At 37.7% G+C, this 26,345-nt stretch overlaps 2 protein-coding genes across 2 annotated transcripts; one reads left to right on the top strand and one right to left on the bottom strand.

Moving 5' to 3' along the window:
* Positions 1–7,828, top strand: LOC307119275 (adhesion G-protein coupled receptor G2-like). Its single transcript, XM_079805465.1, has 14 exons — positions 1–1,420; positions 2,931–3,150; positions 3,241–3,397; positions 3,498–3,659; positions 3,987–4,106; positions 4,193–4,238; positions 4,338–4,444; positions 5,211–5,335; positions 5,510–5,781; positions 5,862–5,961; positions 6,033–6,316; positions 6,450–6,551; positions 6,647–6,781; positions 6,882–7,828. Exons 1-14 carry the CDS (start codon positions 85–87, stop codon positions 6,983–6,985), a joined length of 3,270 nt encoding a protein of 1,089 aa, XP_079661591.1. The 5' UTR covers positions 1–84; the 3' UTR covers positions 6,986–7,828.
* On the bottom strand, positions 7,517–26,345 carry LOC307119276 (gamma-aminobutyric acid receptor subunit rho-3). The gene is made up of 9 exons (XM_079805466.1): positions 25,397–26,345; positions 19,956–20,068; positions 18,206–18,273; positions 15,017–15,240; positions 14,856–14,938; positions 13,955–14,092; positions 13,679–13,831; positions 11,054–11,247; positions 7,517–8,236 (listed from the first exon to the last, which is right to left on the bottom strand). The coding sequence occupies exons 1-9, from the start codon at positions 25,534–25,536 to the stop codon at positions 7,934–7,936; spliced, it is 1,416 nt and encodes a 471-aa protein (XP_079661592.1). The 5' UTR covers positions 25,537–26,345; the 3' UTR covers positions 7,517–7,933.

Below are 26,345 nucleotides of genomic sequence, written 5' to 3'. Positions count from 1 at the left end.
ACACAACTTCTGAATAATTCTACACTGGAGACCACAGATGCTGAAACTGATACCACAACATATACACCACAAGTCAGTACTGCAATGTATACACTTAACTTCACAACTTTTAATACCATTTTTTTTCCTAATGTAACCGATCCCCAGCTCAATACAACACAATCAAATACAACAATGAACACAACCTTGTTTAACACAACAGATATTCCACTGAATGTAACCAGCTTCAATGTGACTGATGTCAATCGTAGCATCAACACATCAGAGACCTCCAATAACATATCAGAATTTAACACAACGCATATTCCTTTGAATGCAACCATCTTCAATGGGACTGATGTCAATCGTAGCATCAACACAATAAAGACCTCCAATAACACATCAGAACATAGCACAACACACATTCCATTGAATGTAACCATCTTCAATGGGACTGATGTCAATGGAAGCATCAATACAACAGAGACCTCCAATAACACATCAGAATCTAACACTACAGATATTCCATTGAATGTAACCATCTTCAATGGGACTGATGTCAATGGAAGCATCAACACAACAGAGACCTCAAATAACACATCAGAATATAGCACAACACATATTCCATTGACTGTAACCATCTTCAATGGGACTGATGTCAATGGAAGCATCAATACAACAGAGACCTCCAATAACACATCAGAATCTCACACTACAGATATTCCATTGAATGTAACCATCTTCAATGGGACTGATGTCAATGGAAGCATCAACACAACAGAGACCTCAAATAACACATCAGAATATAGCACAACACATATTCCATTGACTGTAACCATCTTCAATGGGACTGATGTCAATGGAAGCATCAACACAACAGAGACCTCAAATAACACATCAGAATATAGCACAACACATATTCCATTGAATGTAACCATCTTCAATGGGACTAATGTCAATGGAAGCATCAACACAACAGAGACTTCCAATTACACATCCGAATTTAACACAACAGTAAGCCCTGCAGTTAATACAACACAATTTGACTTCACAAACACAACACAGATACATACAACAACCTTTCCATCAACAGAAAATATTACCAGTGGGCCAATTGACTCCATTTCAGAGCCTGTCACAACAGAGAGTTTTCTTATAACAACACAGTCAAATGGCACAATAGAAAAAGCCTTTACTGACAATACAATCAGTAATACAACTACAACATTCAGTCCAATTCCAAACAACATACCAACAAATACTACTATTATTAGCATTGTCACAAATAGCAGCACAGCTCCCACAACTGCTCTGTCAGCCATACTTCCAAGCTCTCCTCAGAACAGCTCCATTTCCACAACAGAAGCTCCAATTATTGCTCCAACTCCAACGATTAGCAGAAGTAACACAACTACAGTCACCACAAGGCCCACAGTTCCAGGTTTGACTATGTTTCTTGAATCAACATTCCAAAACTGACTCTAGTTTCTTGACTTGACATTCTAAATTTAAGTGCTCTTTCTTGATTCATGCATACACGGAGACACTTAAAGGGTTAGTTCACCCAAAAATGAAAATTCTGTCATTAATTACTTACCCTCATGTCGTTCGACACCCATAAGACCTTTGTTCATCTTCGGAACACAAATGAAGATATTTTTGTTGAAATCCGATGGCTCAGAAAGGCCTCCATTGGCAGCAATGTCATTTTCTCTCTCAAGACCCAAAAAAGTTACTAAAGACGTCGTTAAAAAGCTCCTGTTAAAAAGCCGTTAAAAAGCTCCTGACCTGACCGATCGAGAATAGCACTTATCATTCTATTCATTGTCTGTCTGTCTAATTTATTTAAAAAAATAAAAAATAAAAAAAAAATGTGTATACTTCTGTGCTAGACTAACTGAGACTTGTTACAGCACTTACATATTGCTGATATTGTTGCCCTTCGACTGCTCTAGCTGCTTCTATTGCCCCCATTTGTAAGTCGCTTTGGATAAAAGCGTCTGCTAAATGACTAAATGTAAATGTAAATGTAAAAAGTCCATCTCACTACAGTAGTTCTACAATAATTTTATGAAGCAACGAGAATAGTTTTTGTGCACAAAAAAAAAATCAAAATAACGACTTTATTCAACAAGTTCTTGTCTTCCGTCTGGGCCTCTGACGTGAACTCACAAATGCATCGTGGTGCTTCATGAGTTCACGTCAGAGGCCCAGACGGAAGACAAGAACTTGTTGAATAAAGTAGTTATTTTGATATTTTTTTTTGCACACAAAAACTATTCTCGTTGCTTCATAAAATTATTGTAGAACCACTGTAGAGAGATGGACTTTTTAACGACGTCTTTAGTATCTTTTATGGGTCTTGAGAGAGGAAATGTCATTGCTGCCAATGCAGGCCTTTCTGAGCCATCGGATTTCAACAAAAATATCTTCATTTGTGTTCCGAAGATGAACGAAGGTCTTACGGGTGTCGAACGACATGAGGGTAAGTAATTAATGACAGAATTTTCATTTTTGGGTGAACTAACCCTTTAAGTCACATTTAAAAGGAATAATTTACCCGTTGTTCCAACCCTGTATTATTTTTATTTATTTTTGTCTTCTGTGGAACACAAAATACATATATTGTGAACAATTTCTTATAGTTTTTATTGTTCATACAATGAAAATCAGTGGGGTCTAAACAGCATTTGATCCCACTGACTTACATTAAATGTATCAATATCTGCATTATAAAATATCAACGCAAGTAGCATTAACTTTTAACTATAAACTAAAGTTCTGAGAAAGGCTTTAGCAAGCGCTAGTTTTCAGATGCCACTTGATATTTTTTATCAAATGCAATGAAATGCAGGCAGTGTGATTAAGTATCAAAAAGTGTCATAATATTTTTTTTAAGGCCAAAGTATGTGCATCTATAACAACAGCTCATTTAATTTGTTCATTTTCAGAAGCAACAACTAAAAGCCCAGACATAGTGGCTAGCAATCTTCTGAATCAAACACAGAATGTGGCATCTCTAAACTCAACTCAGGTGAATCAGCTGGTCAACCAGCTAGAGAACCTTCTCTCTGCACCCAATATTAGTCTGGATCTGGGCCGAACAGTGCTGTCCGTTATAAACAACTTTCTAAACAGCTCTACAGAGTCTCTTGCTGGCTCCTATAATCGGTGAGATACATGTGTAACACAAGTATTCAAAACAGTCTGACACTGTCAAACTTGAAATATTGGATGTTAACATTATATTGTGTTTTGTAGATTAATCAAAGCTGTGGATAATTTGGCTCTAAAACTTGTGATTCGGGACCAGACTGAGAACATTGTATTTGGTTCACTCGCTTTGACTGTGACCAAAGTTGATGGCAACAACTTTGGGGCAACGTCATTCTCAATTGTAGATCCCATGAACCCACAGGTAATGAAGTCCAAAGCTAATTCATTAACAGTTTGGATGTTTTTGGAGGTACAACGACTCCAAATCTGGTGCATTTTTCTTTATATTTTTGGTTTTACAGGTCACAAAAGGATTTCAAAGACAAGTCAGGGCAGTGGAAAGTTCCCCCTCAATGGGAAAAATAACACTACCTGCATCCCTGACAGAGAACCTCACTCCAGAACAAAAGAAGATAGCCTCAAGAGTCCAGTTCACCTTCTTTCAGAAAAGCACATTTTTTCAGGTAAAACTGGGTTGATTTATTGCTATATATTCAAGGTGGCAGCACCATCAGAAATCAAGAACAAGATGTTTGTACACAACCTTTGCAGTCGCACTCAGATTAATAGAACATTTCATAGAAGAAAAAAATTCTGTCATTTACTCACCCTTATGTCGTTCATGTCTTTTCCATTCAATTATCATGCATTTAAGCTTCGAAAAGGATACAAAAATCACCATATATCACTTCAGCCTGACCAGAAACCATTTTCAGAAATAAAGCTGATGTCAGATTTGATTCTGCCTCTTTTCTTCAGTTTATTCTTTGCTTTTTTTTATGTATCTACAGGATAAAAACGAGACTCATATGCTGAACAGCCACATTCTGGGCTCTAGTGTGGCTAACCTGTCAATCAAAAACCTGAGGGAGAATGTTGAGTTTACTCTGAGGAATAAACAGCCCGTTGCGGTGTGTGTGCTCACATATTAACTGTACATCATATGTCACTGCCAGCTGAAACCGGTCTGATCTATCTCTTAACTCCTCTCTCACAGGGGAACTATGTAGCTTCCTGTGTTTATTGGGACTTTGACCAAAACGGTGAGATACACCGATGAACTGTTAAGCCTGATGAAATGTGTGATCTGTCAAATTTCTTAATTAATGTCTTGTAATTCCTATGCGTTTTGGGTTTTCTAGGAGGTTCAGGAGGCTGGAATCGCAACGGCTGTTATGTCAAGAACAGCAGTACTGAGAACGAAACCATCTGCAGCTGCAATCACCTGACCAGCTTTGCTGTGCTGTTGGTATGTCAATGTGGGGCATTGTTCCCAAAAATGTCCACATCCATCCTCTTTAGAAGTTTATAATGGTTCAAAGTGATATGATTATAATCGAACCGAGTCCTAACCGCAGGCTTCAACAATGGATTGTTTTATGGCCTGTCAAAATATTTACTGAACATTGTAAAAAATAGTTTATTTTAATTACATTTTATAATTTTTATAATGTATTTTAAACATTTTTATATATGGCAGGACTATACATACAGATCTGTATACACTACAGTTTAAGCATTTGGGGTTGGTAAGATATCTCTTATGCTCACCAAGGCTGCATTTATCTGATCAAAAAGTCAGTAAAAATACAATATTGTGAAATATTATTACAATTCAACTCCTTTCTGTTTTAAAATGTCATTTATTCCTGTGATGGCATAGCTGATTTTTTAGCATCATTACTTCAGTCTTCAGTGTCACATGTTCCTTCAGAAGTCATTCTACTAAGACAAAATATTTCTTATTATCAATGTTGAAAACAGTTGTCCAGCTTAATATTTTTCTTGATTCTTTAAATAAATAGGACGTCAATTTTAATAAATTAAATGTTTTCTTCCTAAAATAACAATTTGCATATAATAATAATTTACACAAATAATTTATTTTTAACTGGCACAAAACTCTCTTACACTGGACCATCCCTATTGTTGAGCCCTGAATTAGGTATGCATGACACATCTCTGGGTTTGTCATACAATGCTTTCATTAATCTTTTTGGAACTTGTTTTTAAAGGATATTAGCCGGCAAGGCATAACTGACAATGTACAGGCCAAAATCCTTACCTTCATCACTTACATTGGATGTGGGGTGTCCGCCATCTTTCTCTCAGTCACTCTGCTCACTTACCTCGCATTTGAGTGAGTACCATCCTCGTTCTCTGTGTATATACTGTAAGCCCTAAAAAGAGATTAAATCACAATTGGTCCCTCAAAAACCACTATGATGCATCTGCTAACGTGTGATGAAAATGAACTTCCATCTTTCATTCCCAAAGGAGCATTTATTTACCCAATTCTTTCGTTTAACTCCAGCAAAATCCGCCGGGACATCCCATCGAAGATCTTAATTCATTTGTGTTTCGGCCTGCTGTTCCTGAACCTGGTGTTCTTGTTGGACTCGTGGCTAGCGTTGTACCCAGATGCAGTAGGCCTGTGCATTTCTACAGCATTCTTCCTGCACTACTTCCTGTTGGTCTCCTTCACCTGGATGGGGCTGGAGGCTCTGCATATGTACCTGGCCATCGTCAAAGTCTTCAACAACTACATGTCCAGATACATGCTGAAGTTTTCTCTGGCTGGCTGGGGTGAGTTCAGCTGCTAAATCAGCCTTGTGGTTTGTGGCTGTAGACGATTGCGGATTTAATTCGGTGATGTGTCATTGCAGGAATCCCTTTGGTTGTCGTTATTATTGTCATTGCGGTAAACAAAGACAACTATGGCCTCATAAGCTATGGGAAGTTTTCTGATGGAACTACAGACGAATTGTAAGTATTCAACTTACACCATTCTTCATTATGTATTTTGCTCTTGATGATTCCATATTTCTCTCTTCCAGTTGTTGGCTGAAGAATGACATAGCATTCTATGTAGCCGTTGTGGCATACTTCTGCATCATATTTGTGTTGAACCTGGCCATGTTTGTGGTGGTGATGGTCCATCTGAGACGAATCAAGCGGCAAAATCCCCACAATAATCAGTACCGCAGCAGCTTGCAGGACCTTCGTAGCATCGCAGGACTCACTTTCCTGCTGGGGCTCACATGGGGCTTTGCCTTCTTTGCCTGGGGACCCGTCAATTTGGCCTTCATGTACCTGTTTGCCATATTAAATTCCCTACAGGGTGAGAAACAATATTATATAATTCGTTTTATGCATAAAAGTATTAGAAATTATTATTTATTTATTTTTCAGTGCAATAATGCAATTACCTTGAGCACTTGATGGAAAAGGTCTTTTTTTTCTTGCTCTCTCAGGATTTTTTATTTTTGTTTTCCACTGCGCTCTGAAGGAAAATGTCCGTAAACAGTGGAGAATGTACCTCTGCTGTGGCAGGCTACGATTGGCTGAAAATTCAGGTATATCTTTACCAAACTAAAACCTGGCTGCATGTGACCTTAACTAGATATTTTATGGGCGTCTCCATTTACCTCTCAAACGTTTTTTTCTCCAGAGTGGAGTCGGACAGCCACACAGAACAACAACAAGAAGAGTTCGATTCTGACGGCGGTTACATCGAATTCAGGGACCCACAGTGCACCGCGAAGCTCAGTGAGCAGCAATGAATCTTTGCCATCCCAAGGCATCGGTCAGTTCTGCTCACTTCAGCAACTAAAAACTGGCAAGAAATGTACAAATGTGTTTTAAACAAGTCGAGAATGTTTCAACTCTTTAACTTTATGTTACAGGCTCACCAATGGACGACAGTCTGATCATGTCAGAGGAAGCGAATGACGATGTGCTCCTCAATGAGATCTACAGTCAACTCAATCCACGACTCAGATCTGTGTAGTTTTTGGAATTAAAGGATTACAAATCCCTGATAGGAAAACAGGTGAAGAAACAGACTATTAAATATTCTGTTTCTAGCAGGCCTGAAAAATGTATTACCAAGATGTGAATCTTTAAAAAAAAAAGACTTCTGTCATCAGTTTCTCGGAATGAGTGTTACATGCAGTAAAGCATATTGTTGTTTGTTATTGAACGAGGCTGCTCACAGCTGAGGAATGAATCGGAAGAGCAAGGACCTATGGGAGTCAATGTGTAAAAATATCTCCAAGTGCGGAAGCGTTATATTGCGTCCCACTTTTACAGTGTGAAGGGTTTTAAAGTCCGTTATATTTTCAGTGAACAGTATTAAACTATTATAATAATAATTTGAGTTCAGATGATGCCAGTCCATTAAGTGGTACTTGAAAATATGCTTTATAATTAATGAAGGACTCCATTTTAAATGAAGAATTTTTCTGCCTGAAATTCTATCTTAAAAACCATATCAATCTGTCAGATATGTTGAAGAAAGACAGAACATTTCAGTATGTTCAGTTGTCCATATAGTCGTTTATTTGTTTTTCCACATTTTATAGTCATTCTCAGTTTTGTAATCATCACATAAGAATTATAAAAAATTAATGTGCTAATGTATCTGAAATAATTTTAAACGGAATCAAATTTGTCTAAAATTGTCTTTGAGTAGCATAAGGGTTCTGTTTAGCCAAATTATAGTTATGTTTTGATCAATTTATTTTAACACTGTATGTAGTTTTATGAATTTTTGTACAATTTAGGGAAGTTAGGAACCTGAGATTCTAACATAATAAATAATTTATTATACTATTTTTATTCCGATACAGTTTTTGTGTGTGGGAGTGTGAATTCTATAAGTGTGGCATGTGATCACACTCAAGCCATCAAGTGTATGAGAGTCTTATAAACTCTGAGCAGGCCAGTTTTCTCTCGCTCAGGAGTAGATGCTCCAGTAGATGATATTGAAGAGAAAGTATGCTAAAGGAAAGAATAATCTGGAATAGGAGTCTATCTTGTAACTGTTGTTCATGATATGGTTGACGCTTTGGCGGATAGAACGCCGCCGACGGAGGCGCGTGCCCAGGATGGGAGGGAGGTCAGGCGTTGTGGAGTTCTGTGAGGACACGCATGGGTCCATGTTTAGGTCAGACAGCCGAGGAAAGGAGCTGAGCTCTATGTCCTGGTCATGGAAACATCCATCGAATGCCATGGCTTGAGATGCATCGTATTCTGAGAGCTGTAGGAGACAAAAACAGTTAAGATCTTTTAAATTACAATATATAGAAGTTCAAGAGACAAGTACAAAAAATATATATTCTCTTGCTCTAAAAAAGGTGGTTTCACATCATGTTTGATAATCAACGAGAGATAATGTTTGATGTTATTGAGGTCCACAAGCGCCATATTTGATTTGAGAGCAGCAATGAAAAATTAAATGATCTAAATCAAGATTACCCATGAGTAAATCACTTTTTTTGTGATTTGTAGTGCATGCATTTAGCTCTTTTTTTGTCCATTCGGGACTTGACAGTGTAAATTAAATACATATGATTCTTTAATCTTTTTTAATGCTGTCCTATGTTCATTTATAGCTGAACTATCCCTTTGAGGCAGGGGTGCAAAACTCAGTTCCTGGAGGGCCTTGGCCATGCAGAGCTTCAACCCTAATTAAACACACCTGATCCAGCTAATCAAGTCCTTCAGGCTTATTTGAAAACTGTGGCTGTGTCCCGATTCAGAGGGCTGCATCCTTCGAAGGCCATTATAGTTGCGCAATGGTCAGATGGTCGGTCTCGCACATCCGCCATGTTTTTAGGATTTTTTGTCTGTAGTTCTAATCAAATCCTTGTCCAATGTGCAATGAGTTGTGGGCAATATTAGCTGTTAGAGTGTGCATTGATCTGCACTTCGGATTCTAACAAGTATACCATCCGGGTATCTTTGGAATGCTCATTTCATGTTGCGATTTGGGACACTCTAATTTCTGGGTTTCAACTTATTGTATATCGTGGAAAAGAGCAATATTTTTCATCAGTTGTTTAAGAAAGTGAAAATGTAATATATTCTGTGGCAGTGTGGCAGGAAAAGGTGCACAAGCAACATTGATGACCGCAGCCTTGAGAAGATTGTCAAACAAAGCCGATACAAGAACTTGGGAGAGCTTCACAAGTAGACTGAACCTGGAGTCGGTGAATCAAGAGCCACCACGCACAGACGTCTTCGGGAAATGGGCTACAACTGTCACATTCCTAGTACCAAGCCACTCCTGAACCAGAGACGTCAGAAGCTAAGGCTAAGGAGAAAAAGAACTGGACTGTAGCAGTGGAGTGGTCCAAAGGCCTCTTTTCAAATGAAAGTAAATTTTGCATTTCGTTTGTAAATCAAGGTTCCAGAGTCTGGAGGAAGAGAGGAGAGGCACATCATCCAACTTGCTTGATGTCCAGTGTGAAGTTTCCACAGTCAGAGATAATTTGGGCTGCCATGTCATCTGCTGGTGGTGGTCCACTGCGTTTCATCAAGTCCAAAGTTAACGCAGTTGTCTACCAGGAGATTTTAGAGTGCATCATGCTTCCATCTGCTGTCAAGCTATGCCGATTTCCTTTTCCAGCACGACTTGGCACTTGCCCACAGTGCCAAGACTACTACTTACTGGTTTGCTCGCCATGATATTATTGTGCTTGATTGGCCAGCCAATTTGCCTGGAATCGACTTCTCGACTCCATTTACTTTACATCAAAACAGGGTCAGACATAAGATAAGATGGCAGTCGTTACACACTTAATTTATTTATTTACACCTGACAAAAAGTCTTAAAATTCCATTCATTAAAACAACACACTTTTAGAGTGACTGTTCAAATTAGTCTAATTTTTAGCGATGACTTGAGTAGCTATCAATGTTGCTACCCAGCTGTTGCCAATACCTACCTAATTTTACAGAGGGAAAATTTACGAAAAACAGCCTTGGTCGAATTTTATGTCAGAATTATATACTGTAAACGAGAAAGAAGGTATTTAATGCATTTTTTTATAGGCTAATTGTCGCGTGATTGCGCTAAACGCACATGATCATTGTCTTAAAAGCTGCTTGGACAGGAGAGTTAAAGACACTAAAAATGTATACAATACATACGTTATTGTACACTTATTGATATTTATGTGAGTTTTTTATGATTTATGGTTAGTTTAATGATTATGAACACCATGGAAGACCAAATCTATATATGTTGCATTAATATACCATCAATTAAACTAAAGCTTGCACGGAGGCACGTATAATTATAAACTAAAGTCTCTATGGATTATCTATTTATTTCTAAAGTGCGCTACAGTACATGTAGGATGTATGTATGTGAACGTTTCTGCGACAGCTCTCTGACCGAATTTCTTGCTTAATTTCGTTCACTTGTTATATAGTGCACTCAACTGCCATGCACTATGGCTGGATCCCAAATGGCACCCTAAACCCTCACAGATTTCCTCTGAGTCCACACTTTCGGGACGTAATGACGCTTTGACTGCCGGGTAAAGTCCAATGCGTAGCTCGCAAACTTGTGGGCTCAGCTGAAATGTGCATCGAGGGCGCATAATGGCCGCAAAGGGGGTGCTCGCGAGCACCCTTCTGAAATCTAAAAGGATGAATAGGACACCCTACGGGCTCGTGGACTTAACGGACAAGCGCATGCGGCAGCCATTGTAAGTCCACAAGACTTCGAAAGTGCATATAAGTGTGCCATTTGGGATTCAGCCTCAATAGGGATTAGAGAATTAGTAAACAATTGAGCGATTTCGAACACAGCAACAGAGTCGATTCCCAGACTAGGCTATTCAGAGTCGAGGAATCGACTCTTTTGGAGTCAACTCTCCATCACTAGCTGTGGCCCTAGTTTTGCACCCTGCTTTTAGGCATTTATTGAGCTATTACAATATTTTATCAACAGGGGCGATTTGTCATCTTCTCATGATATGTAGTGGAAATGCCTCATAAAACTGAAAATAGCTGATATTTTTATCAAGCCCAGAGTCAATGAACTTAGAATGTCAGGAACTTTGACCTTTAATTGCTTGAGTTTCTTCATTTCCTCCTTGGTGGTGAAGTAGTTGACAGCTGCATACTCGATGACGGACAGAAACACAAACAGGAAGCTGGTCCACAAATAGATGTCCACCGCTTTCACATATGATACCTGAGGCATGGACGCTGACACTCCCGTAATTATGGTGGACATAGTCAACACTGTAGTGATGCCTGGATTGAACACACATGCAGAGACACACATTGTGCTAAAAAAACATCTGATTGTACTGTACTCTGATGCAGTGTTAAGGTGCGGTTACAGTTGCTCATTATTCAGCGAATTTTCGTGAAGTCTAGTCATTTCAAAAGGAATCCATGTGTTCAGGAATTTTGCGTGATGGCGAAAGATTTCCCCAGGTATATTTTGCAATGCTACACTATTGACAACAGATAGATAATGGACTTTTTTTTACATAATTTCACTAATGTGGCAGTGCTTTTAGACTGATACTGTTACAAAATGCAGTGCTTTCTTGATCAACATTGTTTTTGATTTCTCCCAACCAATCAGAATTTAGGGCTAGCCTAGAGTTACATTACCAGCGACAAGTGGAAGAAAAAAAAACAATCACCGCCAAACAATCACACCCGATCAGAACAAGTTTAGCAGAATTTTGGACCAATGAGATTTCATAATGGGTGGAGCTACCCACTATAATGCTACAAAAATCGTCTATAGGCTGTGTTCGAGTGATAAACTTTTGCATTCAAATGGTGCGTTCAAGTCCTCCTGGGATGTTCGTATTTACGAGGTGAGAAGTCGTGTTTACGACATCATGTGTGTTCAAGTCTCTTTTTGGTCAGAGCAAGATGGCGGTGTACCTTCTTTTAATGAATTTCACGAAAATAGAGCAAGGTTTGTTAACTCTGCTTTATAGAAAATGAAGAACAAAGAATGCGCATCAGGTGAGTTTAAATCGTTTACTTTTTTAATTAATCTATGAAGCCACTGTAAACTGTATTGTTATATATTAGGCTAATTGTTATATTACAATGCTAGCTTACTTTGTTGTAAATGACAAAGCCTGACAGTGTCACTGCTAAATACCCGTTATATTCAACTACAGACGGTGCATCCATTGATTCCCCCATGTTTCTCACTGACACGCCCCCAACTCGTACAGATCGGGGCTTAAAGAAAATCCCAAACTTCCCACTGGTATTTACGACTTTGTGGTGGCGTTCATGTGCGTTCAAATACAATCTTTACGACATGGCTTGAACGCACCAACACATAGTTTGGTTATAAATAAGACTGATAACTGCATTTTGTAATCGAACTGGACCCTTTCGAATTTTTAGAACCCACAAATGTATTTTCAGTAAACCTATGCTGTCTGAACAGAACCATAAGAAACCAAGAAATTAACAAAATGTCTGACAAATTGGCCTATGATTGTTTGATAGTGATGTTGATCCAGGACCAAGTCCTACTTGGCTAAATCATATTGTGCAGGCTTGTTTCTTTTCATCTTGGGAAAAACATTATGACGTAGTTAACCCTCTGGTACTGTTTGTGTGTTGGTTTTTGGCATAACAATTTGTTATTTTTATTTCAATGAAATGATTGTACTATATTTTAGTTCGATAACGTTTTTTTATTTTATATTTTGTATTTTTTGGGGATTTTATAGTGCCAAATTATATTTATGCAGTAGTTATAATCCATTTCCGTTTATTCAGTTTTTGAGAAAAATTAATTTCCAACTTAAAGGGTTAGTTCACCCAAAAATTTAAATTATCCCATGATTTACTCACCCTAAAGTCATCCTAGGTGAATATAACATTTTTCTTTTAGACGAATAAAAATCGGCGTTATATTAAAAGTCCTGGCTAATCTAAGCTTTATAATAGCAGTAATTGTTGCTCTGTTTTTGAAGTCCGTCTGTCCGTCATATAATGTGCTCCACGCGGCTCTGGAGGGGTTAATAAAGGCCTTCTGAAGCGAAAACGATGCGTTTGTGTAAGAAAAATATCCATATTTAAAACTTTATAAAGTTCCGGCCGATCGCCTCCGTATTCAACTTATGGAAAAAGTGTTGAAAGTGCCTCTGCAGTTCAAAATGCTTACGCTACCAGTTACGCTCGTCAGAAGTAGCGTAAGCATTTTGAACGGCGAGAGGCACTTTCAACCCTTTTTCCATAAGTTGAATACGAATACGATATTTAAATAAATAAAAAAATGAACTTAAAAAGCATTATAAAATTTGAGGTTGATAACTCAAAAAACTTTGCGCTCATACCAAACGTTTCCAATAGATGAAATTCGTCATATTTGACCACAAACAATACAAGTGTAATTTTGTGTGTGTGTGTGTGTGAGAGAGAGAGTGTCACACAGTAAGTGCCAATACCTTTACCAATTTTTGTACAATTCCGACAAAGTAAAAAAAAAAAACACTTAATGTTTAGATAAAACATCACCGAACAGCACCAGAGGATTAAGCAATTATGAGACAACTAAGCAACTAAAAAGTTCATCACACTGGGCCGCAGTCTAACAAGGCTCAATGTCATGCAGACACTACAAGAGTGAATTACAAGACAAGAGATCATTTATGAGATTTCACCTAGTGCATGTGTGTGGACAAGTGTTACACACCAAGTGAAACACGGGCCGGTACCGCCCGCCTGTCGATCCAAAAAGACACCCAGGACAGCACCACCATCAGCATTGTGGGAAAATACGTTTGCAGCATGAAGAAGAATATGTGTCTTCTGAGGATGAAGTTGATGTAGAGCCTGTTGTACCAGCCTAACAGAAACACATGTAGAACCTGTAATTAATGACCTACTGATATATTACTAGCGAGAACAAAGACACAAGACTTGTCGTAGCATGAATACACAGCAGAAGAGAGAAAAGAGCGTCTCTTACCTGTGCTGCTGTACAAGGCCAGACCGTGTGAGGGGTGAAACTCTTCAATGAAGAACTGAGAGAGGGCTATTTCATCCGTCCTTAGAGAGTCATTGCCATTTTTCCAGTACAACATGAGGTCGTTCTCATTATATGCATCTGAATGAGACAGAAGAGCAAAAGCTGATTAAAAAAAGAGGCAAAGTAAGAGTGTGCCTGTTTAATTCATATTTAAATACATGGATAAGAGTAATTTTCTGGATTCAAATATTAGCATCTATAACGACAGCATTTGTGGAGTAATGTTGGTTTCTACAGAAAATAGCTTTGACTGGCAGTAGCAAGGCACTTAAAATGGAATTAAATGGCTCCTGTCATCCATGGGTTTACAAGTAGGCTGGATAAAGTTAACCAAAAGCCAAATAGCTATTTAGAAATAATTCCAGCACACTAGCTGTAATGCATTCTGTGTCTGTGCTCTTGTTTTGTAGACTTTTAGTTTGTATTTAGTTCAGTTCCTTTTTCCTGTTTCCCTCATTCCCCGATTGTATTATTAGTCAATTACCCTGTGTGTATTTAAGTCCTTGTGTTTTTAGTCTTATTTTAGGTCAGGTCTCGTCCTTTGGTGTCTGTTTTGTTGGTGTGCTTAGTTTTGTTCTTTAATGATCTTTTATGATCCAGTTGTGTCACACTAGTCTCAATACTTCGCATCAGTGCATATTTCAACATTTATTGCATTGCTCCACATACTTCCATTGAAAGCACCTTTCTGTAACCATGATTTTTAAAATGGTGTCAGAAATGCTTCACATTTCTTTAATTAAATGATCCACAACCTGTAAAATATCAACTAAAAAACAATGTAGGTGGTACTCAATAAAAATGACACAAGAACTGAAGATGTTTCTAAGTGGACACGCACAGCTCTCCAGTTCCAGGGAACAATTCTGAGTGTCCAGCGGGAATCTACTGAAGTCCATTGAGCACAGAGAAGTAACTGTAATCCTACAATAAAGAGAATATTTCAGTATTAAAACATTTACATATGAAGGAAATGAATCAGCAGAGGTTGTAGTCTTCTACCTGACGCTGTAAAGGATGTTGCCGTCTGGGTAAACCCTCAGCATTATGTTCTCCATGGTGGTATCATGGATGAAGGAGCGCTTGGAATGGACGAAAAAGACATCAGGCTTCCAGATCTTCTTCACCAGCCGGCCGTCGAATGTGCGGCTCAGATTGTTACTGGAGGGAAAAGCCAAGCGTTCATCCTTCCAATAATGCCTCAGGTACAGGGTCATCGTGAAGTCCTGAGGGAGACCTTTACATTTTACTGACCTTATAGATAAACATGACAACTTATGACGGGAAGGGCAGTGACTGGCATTTTGGTGCAAATAAAAGTTTTTGACATTTACCAGGAAGACCCTGTATATTGCTGAGATTTACTTTGTGAGCTGAAGGCCTACTTTTACAACACCAACATTTTGTAAATACTAAACAAGTTTGCAAAGAATACATTTATATAGGATTAGACACTGAGAATTGGTTCGTATTCAGATCCATTTGTAAAAACAATACCAGAACCAAATGATTTTCAAATCGGTTAACAGATTGATTCATATGTTAGTTATTTCTTTTAAGTGAATCAAAAGCAAGCAACCCAACTTGTGTAGTTCGATTCCTGAATGAATTTCTGTTATAAGCCAGTTTCTTTAAACACATGCAACTTAAACTAACTGTGAAATTTAAATCACTGTAGTTATCGTCTGGATGTTCATTTGACAATATGTTGTTAAAGAGTTTGCAATTTTGTTAGCAGTACTTTATAAACATAAATTAATGAAATATGTTACCATTTTACCATTTACCATACCATTTTAGTATTGTTTTTTAAATACTGTAGTTGCGGACAGTTACTGAATTGCATTTATGCTCCTCAAGAAAGACTGTTAAAAGTCATTAAAAGTCTGTGTAAACACTTTCAAGAACGGTTTTAAAATGTATTTATTATTGAAATAATGTCTTCATCCCAAATACTTATTCAATATAGGGCTTAACTTCGGGTTATCTTCACTCTAAACACCGCTTTTAACCTTGGGTAAAGGAACGTTTTACACTTGTACTTTAGAAGAGGGATTAGCGTCTTTTTACCTTTACCTTTTTTGCTCCTCCTTATGAAACGTCCTCAGGAGCAGGGTTAGAACCACTTTTGCGGTGTTACAGGTGCTGTATGTAAGAATTACAGCTAGTGGTTGAAATGGGTACTGCAGTCCAAATTCAAAATATTGTTTGCCCCACCCCCTCCTCCTCAGACTCGACGCTCACGCAGGTTGGCAGTTTAAGGACACGCAACCGGAACGAACCCAACTGACAATGAAAGGCGAGGAGACACTGTAAGTTGATGAGTTGATTTATCCGCTTTTTAATGTGCTTCCGAGGTTTTTTAAGTCGGGTAGAATCTACGATCTCTGACCCAGTTTGTTTGCTGGCTTCCATGGCAGCAATACACCAACCTGTAGTGTTGAAATACTTGAAATAAATTGGATAAATTGGCAACGTGAGTTATCGCTCAGACCAAAACAAAAACAGACATTCCGACAAGGAACGCACATTTCAAAGTAGAATAACTGGCTTTAGCATTTTTTTTGTTTTTGGAGAAATGAGTATGTGAACTCGTGCAAATATGTTTCCTAAATATCTGCAAACATATGGTATTTTTATGTTTTAGTACAGTCGAAAACTTACATACAGCACCTTTAACTCCGTATTGCGGTATACAAATTGTATAGTGTGAAACAATGCAGTGTTTGAATGTTAATGCTAGACGCTTAGCAACAACAACAAAAAACACTCATATTTGAGTGGTTTGGACAGTCACGGAAGCACAGCACGTTGTATATAAACAGTAAATTCAGCGTTTGAGAGGAAAATGTCAAATGCTGACAGAAAACGCAACAATTTGAGTGAAGAAGAGACCGTTTCATTCTTACCTTTATAGTCCGAAGTATCCATTCGATATAAACTTGATAGTACAGTTGGAAATTCAGGTTGAAAAAAACAGCATATGCTGGTTAGGTATGTTTTGAAGCATGACAGCTGGTTTGAGTTGGTTCATGCTGGTCCTTAGCTGGTCATGAGCTGGTTTGCGCTGGTCAAGTGCTGGTCCTGAGCTGGAGCTAGTTTCTTAGGACCAGCACTTGACCAGCTTAAACCAGCTCAGGACCAGCATAAACCAGCTCAAACCAGCTGCCATGCTTCTGTAACGGAGGCCAGCTAGTAGTTGCTGTGCGAGTAAACCTCACTCCTCTGATCTCAAGAGACGCTCTAGCGACTGACGCTAGTGGTTGCAGCCTTTAGCCTCCTTGTTAGAGCTTTCGACCCTCATGCCGGCAGACCAGGGTTTGAGTCCCGCTTAGAGCGGGGGGTCGAACAGGAGAGGTAACATTGGTGCTGTGACCCAGAAGGGAGTGAGGTTTAGGGGGGTGAGTGTAACGGAGGCCTGTTAGTAGGCGCTGTGTGAGTAAACCTCACTCCTCTGATCTCAACAGACGCTTTAGCGACTGACGCTAGTGGTTGCAGCCTTTAGCCTCCTTGTTAGAGCTTTCGACTCTCATGCCGGCAGACCCGGGTTCGAGTCCCGCTTAGAGCGGGCGGGTCGAACAGGAGGGGTTACATTGGTGCTGTGACCCAGAAGGGAGTGAGGTTTAGGAGGGTGAGTGTAACGGAGGTCAGCTAGTAGTCGCTGTGCAAGTAAACCTCACTCCTCTGATCTCAAAAGACACTCTAGTGACTGATGCTAGTGGTTGCAGCCTTGTTAGAGTGTCCGACTCTTATGCCGGCAGACCCGGGTTCGAGTCCCACTTGGAGAGGGCGGTTCGAACAGGAGGGGTTACACTTCAAAACATACCTAACCAGCAAATGCTGTTTTTTTTCAATAGGGATACGAGGATGTGCAATGCTAGAGCTTTTAAACAGGTTGCGTGCTGCATTCATCCAATCAATGACACTGACCCCGCAAATATGCAAATAAGAACGTTAACGCAGGGTTTATGAATGTACAATGTGAAACGTCAGTTTATGAATACCCAGCATTAATTGTTAACCCTGGGTAAATTATGAGCAGTGTGAAACGTGAAGCAAGATAAACCCGGGGTTTAGAATGACCCAGGGTTAACCATTTCAAGTGTGAAAAGCTCTTAAGAATCATTAAAGGAACCAATGAGGAACCAGAACATTACACAATTAAAATAAATAGAGAATATGGACTTTTACCATGTTTACTTCAGAGATGCTGTCTATACTCTCCACCTGCACATCAATGCCCACAGGGATGGCAGATCCTGGAAAAGCAGAAGACACAATACATTTGCATGTTGGTTCGGGACAACAGCGATGCCTTTGATATCAACTTAGAGAGAATCCGCCTCCATTGCACCTACAGAGAGAGCATATGGAGCTCAAAATGTTACTCTAATCCTATTTGTCCCATCATTAATTAACAGTGGTTACCGACTGAAGGACACCATTCAAAGCCTGGCTCCTCCTTTTGATCTTCTTTAATCGTGTAAAAGAAAGCCTACACACCAATAAACTACTCTCTTATCTAAACATCTCTTCCTCCTCCTGCCTCCTTCCTCTTTTATAGTTAAAGCACTGCAGATTAGACTCAATAGTTTTTTTTCGCCCTGCTGGGTGAAAGGAAGCAATACAGTGATTTATACTTGCATGTATGTTGTCACAACACACAGTGAGCCGTGTATGGAGTAATATCTGTTGAAAACTGTTGTTATATTATTATTCAAGGGTTGGAGGAAATCAGATTTTTTTTTTTTTATTGGAGGCCCTCAGATTTAAAAAGTGTTACTTTAAGGTACATTTTATATCATTGTTTTAATAATCTTTTGTCACGCTTTAAAGAAGTACACTTATATTGATCTGTTGACTAACTAAAGCACATGTAAAATACTATTATGATTTTAACTGTCATGTGTTTTTCAATTTATTTAAAAACATGATATTTAAATTTCAATAGAAATAATGAAGTATTAGTTTAACAAAAAAGCTTGTCATTACATTTGAAAGGACATTTTAATCATATTTCAAAGGCAACAGACAATTCTGAAATGACATATACACATGCACTTACATGGGAATATAAATTCAATAGAAATGTAACTATAACCTTTTAAAATTAGAAACATTTATTGTCATTTAATTGCAAATAACATGCAATTAAGGGCCCGAAAACATTACATCCAGTTCACACTAAGTATATTCTTTTAAAGTATATTATTTCCATATTCTCTTTTTAAAAGTGTGCTAAAGTGTACTTCTTTTTCTTCTTTTTAAAGTGTACCCTTTTTTTATGTTCATGGACATAAGAGCAATTGGTCTCAAATTGGTTTTAATTTCCATATCAGTATTTAAACAAAACCTCAACAAAATCTTCAACAATAAAAAGATGGTTCTGAGTGGATGTATAAAGTAACTTCCCCAGTATATCTATTGTTTTATCATTTAAAGCTAAGTAAACTTTAATTTAAAATCATATACTGTTGAATATTTTTTCTTGGAAAGTGTGTTTGTACCACCTTTGTTTAAAAACACCAACTTTCTATAATGTTTAATATATTGAAATGTATGTCTTAAATGTTCAAACATGCATAAAAATGGTCTGAGTAACATCTTGCACTTTTCCATCTGTTTTAACAGGCCTGGGATGTAATCCAGATTACTGTCCACCAAAGCGCATCTGTGTCCTCAACACCCATTGTCTAATTTGTGTTTTGCACAATCTGGGTCATGTTTGAATTCAGGACCACACTCGCCCTGTCAAAGTCACCCCTGGCCGCTTTCCCCAGAATAGAGAGATGGTAACGCCCACCTCGTTCTTCTGTCCTCTGACCTGACAATATGGTACAGCCCATTTCTAATCAGATTTATTAAAAACACTCCAATTGTGATTTTCAGGATGGAGATGGAAATTGATAATTGGAGCAAACAAACAGTGCGTCCTCCTAACCTCCAAATCCAGGCCTCATGGCAAAGTCGTGGTCTTCTATCCTTAGCAGCTGTTCAGTTTTGATGAGGAGGGACTTGGTGCTGTCCTTTCGCTTTAATTTGTAGTCGATCCGTCTGAAAGAATGAGAAAAAAAGGTCATTGCACATTTTCAAAATAACAGGAATAGTGTCCCGGGCCCTGTGAGCAGGTGGACCCTGGCATTACAGAGAAATAAAACAGTTGGAACGTTGTGAAAGTTACATAAACATCTGCCTCGGTGCTCCAGCATCTGTAACATGAAAATAATTACTCAGCCATTAAAGGAATGAATTATAAAAAGCAGCTTGTTGTACAATGGCGGTTGTGTGTGCCAGGTTGTGAAAATGAGCTGCGATTTGGAGCGCTTCCAGAAGCCTTCCAAACTAGCCGTTTTCTGAACCCTGAGAGATGACATGAAATAGCGTATTATGCCAAAAACATGGCAGAAACTGGTGAAGGTCAGTCATAGACATACAATGTTTCCCCAAACATAACCTTTCCATCTGCGTGCTTTAATTGAATCCCCAAATATACTGTCAATCACGCTGTGGCTGTGCTCATTCCATGGCAAAGTTAATTGCACACCGAAGTGCAATTACAAAATTAAAGCTCAAACTGAATACAGCGTACAACCACTAATGACTACGTGATGGACACAATCATGCTAACAAAAACATAGCACTAATGACACAAAGCAAGCTGCAAGATTGCTGTACACCACTGTGATTAAAATTATAAAAATAAATAAAAAAATAGAATACAAAACATATTTAAAAATAACAAAAACATTATTATGCTTATCACTTTTACATTTTAAAAACTTAGACGGAGCACAGCATTAAGTGTGAAATGCCCTAGAAAATGTATCCTATTAACCTCTCCTTTTAAAAACAGAGTTCACAAAGATGAGGCTTTTATAAATATTTAATGCAATAACATGTTTATTCATTAACAAAAGCTGTACCTGGAAAACCTGGCTGACAGACCCTGTAAAAGGGCTTTTTAGGAAACACTGCAGGCGTGATTTTAATGCCAAACAGTAGTTTGGCTGCTCTCCAAAAAACAGATGATGGCACCAGGATGGTTTTAATTACAGAATGAAAGAATACTGCCACTCCTGTGTGAATCATTACGCTGTGGTAACAGAAACCTCCAACAAATAGATTAAAACCTCAATTTATTACTCATTTAGACACATAGTACAGAGGAAATTCAATGATCCATGGAAGTTTTGCAGTTTGTTTTACTATTACAGTTTTGGTACAACTCAACTTTTCTAGCCTTCTTTATGCTATTGTCTCAACTCAGGGTTATTACAGTTGACACACTAAAATCATAAAAAAATTAATTACTTGAAACTAGTGCTGTCAAAACGATTAATCACATCCAAAATAAAGCTTTATGTTTATATAATTTATATGCGCGTGTGTGTACTGTGTATAATTATAATATATATATATATATATTATATATATATATATATATATACATATATATATATATATATATATATATATATATATATATATATATATATATATATATATATATATATATATATATATATATATATATATATATATATATATATATATATATATATATATATATATATATATATATATATATATATATATATATATATATATATATATACTGTAAAAAATTAAAATGGAAAATGTACTGGTAATTTTCTGCCAGTACATTATCCAGTTATTTTTACAGAAATTTCCGTTAACCCTTAAAACACAAACTAATGCAATGTGTAATTCAAAATACAGGTAAAACACCTGTGAAACACCAATACGGAAATTGCCTTCATATTTATACAGTACATTGTGCCCTATATTTATGGATATACAGTATATTATATATATATATATACACACACATTCATGTATATATTTAAGAAATATTTGCATGTATATACTGTATACAGTATATTTATATTATACATAAATATATTTATTATTAAAGGGATAGTTCACCCAAAAATTGTCATCATTTGTCTTTCATCATTTACTCGCCCTCAAGTTGTTCCAAACCTATGTGAGTTTCTTTGTTCTGCTGAACATAAAATATGATGTTTTGAAGAATGTTTGTAACCAAGGAGATAGAGCAACCATTGACTACCATAGTACCATACTATGTTAGTCAATGGTTGCTCTATCTGCTTGGTTACAAACACTCTTTAAAATATCTTCTTTTGTGTTCAGCAGAACAAAGAAACTCATACAGGTTTGGAACAACTTAAAGGCCTGTTCACACCGGGACGATTTTTGCGCGCGTTTATCGCCGATGTTTAACGCCTCATGACTAAACAAAGGGTGCCAATGTAAGTGTGCACACCGACGCGTAAAAGCGTCATTTAAAAAAAAAAAAACGCCTCGGGTTTGTTTTTTTATTTTGACGCGGCGCGTTAAAAACTGGCAGACCAATGAGATCAGCTCTTTTGTTCACGTGCCTGGAGCTGCTGAAGTGACAGTAAAACACGACTTAGTGGCGCTCAAGCACAAAATGGTCTTGCCGAGCACACATTGATACGACGAAGAAGTAGTAAGTAGACAAAGAACAAGATGAGCTGCTAATGCTGCTTGCCAGTTAGCAAAAAGTGTGTGAATGGTTTTGGCCATAGACATAATATATCTATGGTTTTGGCAAGCACGTAAATACGGTCAGAAGCATAAAGTGCCGCAGCACCACCTTGTGTACCGGGAGCGCTATCTACTGAATGTGCACGTTCACTCGGTGCATCGCCAGTGAAAATCACTTGGGTGTGAACACTCAAGACACGCCGCAAAACGTCACGAAAAACGCTGGCGATAAGCGCGCGCGATATTCGTCCCGGTGTGTACAGGCCTTAAGGGTGATTAAATGATGACAGAACTTTAATTTTTGGGTGAACTATCCCTTTAAATATATACATGCATGTGTATTTATATATACACACGCATTATAATTAAACACAGTACACATGCATATATTATGTAAACACAAACTTTTATTTTGGATGCGAATAATCACGATTAATCGATTTGACAGCCCTACTTGAAACAAAGTCCACTGAAGGCAAGTTGAAGAACCCAAGTGCAGTTTATTCAAAATCCAAAACATAAAACAAAGACTTGGCAAAAACGTAAAACATAAGACTTGGCTTGACTTGCCCTAACTTGGTTTAACATGAACTAAACTGACACAAACTCACCAACAACGGGTTACAACACCAATACTAGACAACAATCATGACAAACATGAGGGCTTAAATACACAAGGACTAATGACTGGACAAGGGACACCTGTGAGCAATGAACCAAACAATGAACCAATGACAACATGACACAAGAACACATGAGGGTATGGGAATCACATGACAAGACCAGGAAGTTCATGACAGAACATGACAAACTCAGAAACATGACAGTGAACATGATAAACTAAAAGCATGAAACATGAACCTGAAACAACACCAAAAATTATTTTATTTTTATTAAAGTAATTACTAAAACTAAATCAACTAAAACTAATAAATAAACATTAATAAAAACCATATAGGCTTTTTTTATTTACAAAATTGAAGAAAAAAAAACTAAATTACTAAAACTTTAACTAAAATTAAAGTGAAAAAAAAATCTGATTCTAAATAAAACAACTAAATTTTAAACACTTTAATATTATATCAATGATACCAAAATAACAACTTATCTAACTTCTAATAGTCCGTATAGCACACCTTAATGCTTAATGACAGGCACGTTTCACTATGAAACACTATTTCATATAGGAAAAAGGACACCAAACTGGTTTTACCACTTTTAGCCTAGAAATCTAGACGCACCCTAGTGGCAGAAAATATCCGTTGGCTTGCGAGCTGGAAAAACCCAACTCTGGTCAGGCCAAATACATCGTGTATAGAGTCGGTGGGCGGGCTTAACCTAATGACGGCAGAGTTGCGGCTGTTCTGCGTGCTACTTGTAAACAAAGAAGCCGGCAAACAGTGGTCTTTCAATTCGCTTTGGCCGTGACTCTGGAAGACTTGGAGTTGAGCTTTTTGTTGAGAAAAGAACAAAGACATTACTGAAGTCATTCTTAAGAAAGGAAGATGTGTTCGGAGTTTTGCCCGACCGGATACGGCAAAAGTTTAATCTATCAACTAGCTCCGCTTCACCTTCTTCGTTGCTCTGGTTGGTTGTAGCGCTGTCCTATTGCGTGCAGAGGGAATTTGAAAGACAACCATTTATCCCGCCCTGCCAATGGTATGTTCCCAGACCCAACGTCTTAATGTGGGTCTGGCTTGTCAGGCTACTCCACTTTAATTAAACCCCCTATTTACTCTTTCCTAATTACAGCCCATCTGTTCACACACTGAACCATGCTGGCAAACAATAAACTAGCAACATATTAATGCAAAATTGATGTGATATTTAGTCCCTATTATCCCTATTTAAAGAAAGCAATTTTAGGTTCATTTCAAACTAACATCACACAAATGTTAACATTTGCTTAAGATAAAATAGTAACATTTTATTTATCAAATAAGCTGTCTAACATATTATACACTACCATTAAAAAGTTTGGGTTCGGTAAGCTTTTAATATTTTTTAAAAAGAAGTTGTATATGCTTATGCATTTACTTGATCAAAGAAAATACAGTACAATTTAGAAATATTATTACAAATTAAAATAACTGTTTTCTATTATACTTTTTTTTAATGTAATTTATTCCTGTGATGGCAAAGCTGAATTGTAAGCCTTATTACTCCAGTCTTCAGTGTCACATGATCCTTCAGAAATCATTCTATGATGATTTGGTGTTAAAGAAACATTTCTTGTTGTTAACAGTGTTGCTTAATATTTTTGTGGAAACCATGATATTATTTTTTTTAAAGTCTTTGAGGAATAGAAAGTTCAAAAGAACAGCATTTGTTTAAAATAGTATTTTTAGTAGAAATAGTAATGTCTTTACTGCCACTTTTGATCAATTTAATGCATCCTTGCTGAATAAAGTATCAATTTAGGAAACAATTGTCCTTGTTACATGTGACATGTAGATACTATAGTAATTATTATTTAAATTGTGCATAATTACATGCAACTAACCTGAACACCCTAACCCTATATAGGAAGTCTGTAGTTCATAATTATTACTTCATACTTAAATGTGTAATTACATTGTAACACAGTCACCTTAAAGGGTTAAATAACAATATGTAGGCTACTATAGGGGTAGGGTAGGATTTGGTCGAGGGTTCGTTGCATGTAATTATGCATATTTACTGTTATTATTATGGTAAATATATGTAACATGTAACAAGGACACTGTAAAATAAAGTGTTACCAAATAAAGTGTAACTTGGCGACCCCAAACTTTTGAATGGGAGAATATACAGAATAAAAATACAAGAGTTTAAATATTCATGACTTACCCTCTGAATCTGTGTTTGGCATGCTCAACCAAGTAAACATCCTTGTTTTTCTTACGGCTAGGGTAGCGGTTGTTGAGCAGAGTGACGGGCCAGAGACAACCAAGGCACAACAGCCTGAGGGTCAGCAGAACCAGCTTCATTGCCAAATACGATGACGGAAGATCTGTTGTTCTTCTTCTGGGTCTCTTTGTTCTGTAGCTGGGGTCCAAAAATCTTCCACAGAGCCAAGGCAGGATGATTCCCGGGTCCTGGCCATCCCCAGCAAACCTCAGCTGAGAGGGCGCTGGGAAACGGTACAGCAGTCCTGATGACCTCTCCTGATGTTCACACGTCTCCCAGTAGAATTGTAAATCTGAAATCTCGTTTGTTGGATTATTTTACAGCATATTTTCAGCATCCATCACCGAATACTTCAGCTGACTGTATGTATCAGCATGTGGTTGGTCCAGACAACGTCCCTCTGTCGTCAACTCGGTGGTGCTTTGTCACCCAAACATAAATCAATAGGAATTTATTTTTACAGTAATAAAAGAATGACATTAATGGCTCTCAAATCCTCTTATCTGTAGCTGGTGGATCTTCTCTTAACCTACACAGTGGGCTCTAATCGGGATTTCCACATGCATGCCAGGAGTTCTTTCTCTGATAAGCATGTCATACCTGTCCACTCATGTCCGTACACTTCATTCACCGATGCTGAGAGGTGGAAAACCAAACAACAAACAAATAAAAGACAATAAGATGAACCTAAACATCAAGTTGCATTGACGTAAACTGATGTAATCCTGTCCTTTTGTTCACCTTGTTTCAAAGAAAACCATATGTAGTCCAGATAGGATTTGCAAATTAGACACCTGAGAATACATATCACAGCAAATGGACCTTTAAAGGTAGTATTCCTGGTTCAAACATTGTATCTGTGTTGGTCTGTTTTGTAGAACGCCGCTCT

Source organism: Gobio gobio (genome assembly GCF_949357685.1).
Source record: "Gobio gobio genome assembly, chromosome: 23".
NCBI lineage: Eukaryota > Metazoa > Chordata > Actinopteri > Cypriniformes > Gobionidae > Gobio > Gobio gobio.
Note: the sequence above shows the minus strand (reverse complement) of the source record. Positions and strands in the feature narration are given on the sequence as shown.

Bases quoted from the DNA above. Each gene is read 5' to 3' on its own strand.
- LOC307119275 (XM_079805465.1), top strand. From the start codon at position 85: ATGTATACACTTAACTTCACAACTTTTAATACCATTTTTTTTCCTAAT. The intron at 6,317-6,449 runs GTGAGAAACAAT...TTGCTCTCTCAG, and splicing joins CATATTAAATTCCCTACAGG to GATTTTTTATTTTTGTTTTC. The intron at 6,552-6,646 runs GTATATCTTTAC...TTTTTTCTCCAG, and splicing joins ACGATTGGCTGAAAATTCAG to AGTGGAGTCGGACAGCCACA.
- LOC307119276 (XM_079805466.1), bottom strand. From the start codon at position 25,536: ATGAAGCTGGTTCTGCTGACCCTCAGGCTGTTGTGCCTTGGTTGTCTC. The intron at 14,939-15,016 runs GTAGAAGACTAC...TCTTTATTGTAG, and splicing joins AACATCCTTTACAGCGTCAG to GATTACAGTTACTTCTCTGT. The intron at 11,248-13,678 runs GTGTGTAACACT...TGTTCAATCCAG, and splicing joins ACCGGCCCGTGTTTCACTTG to GCATCACTACAGTGTTGACT.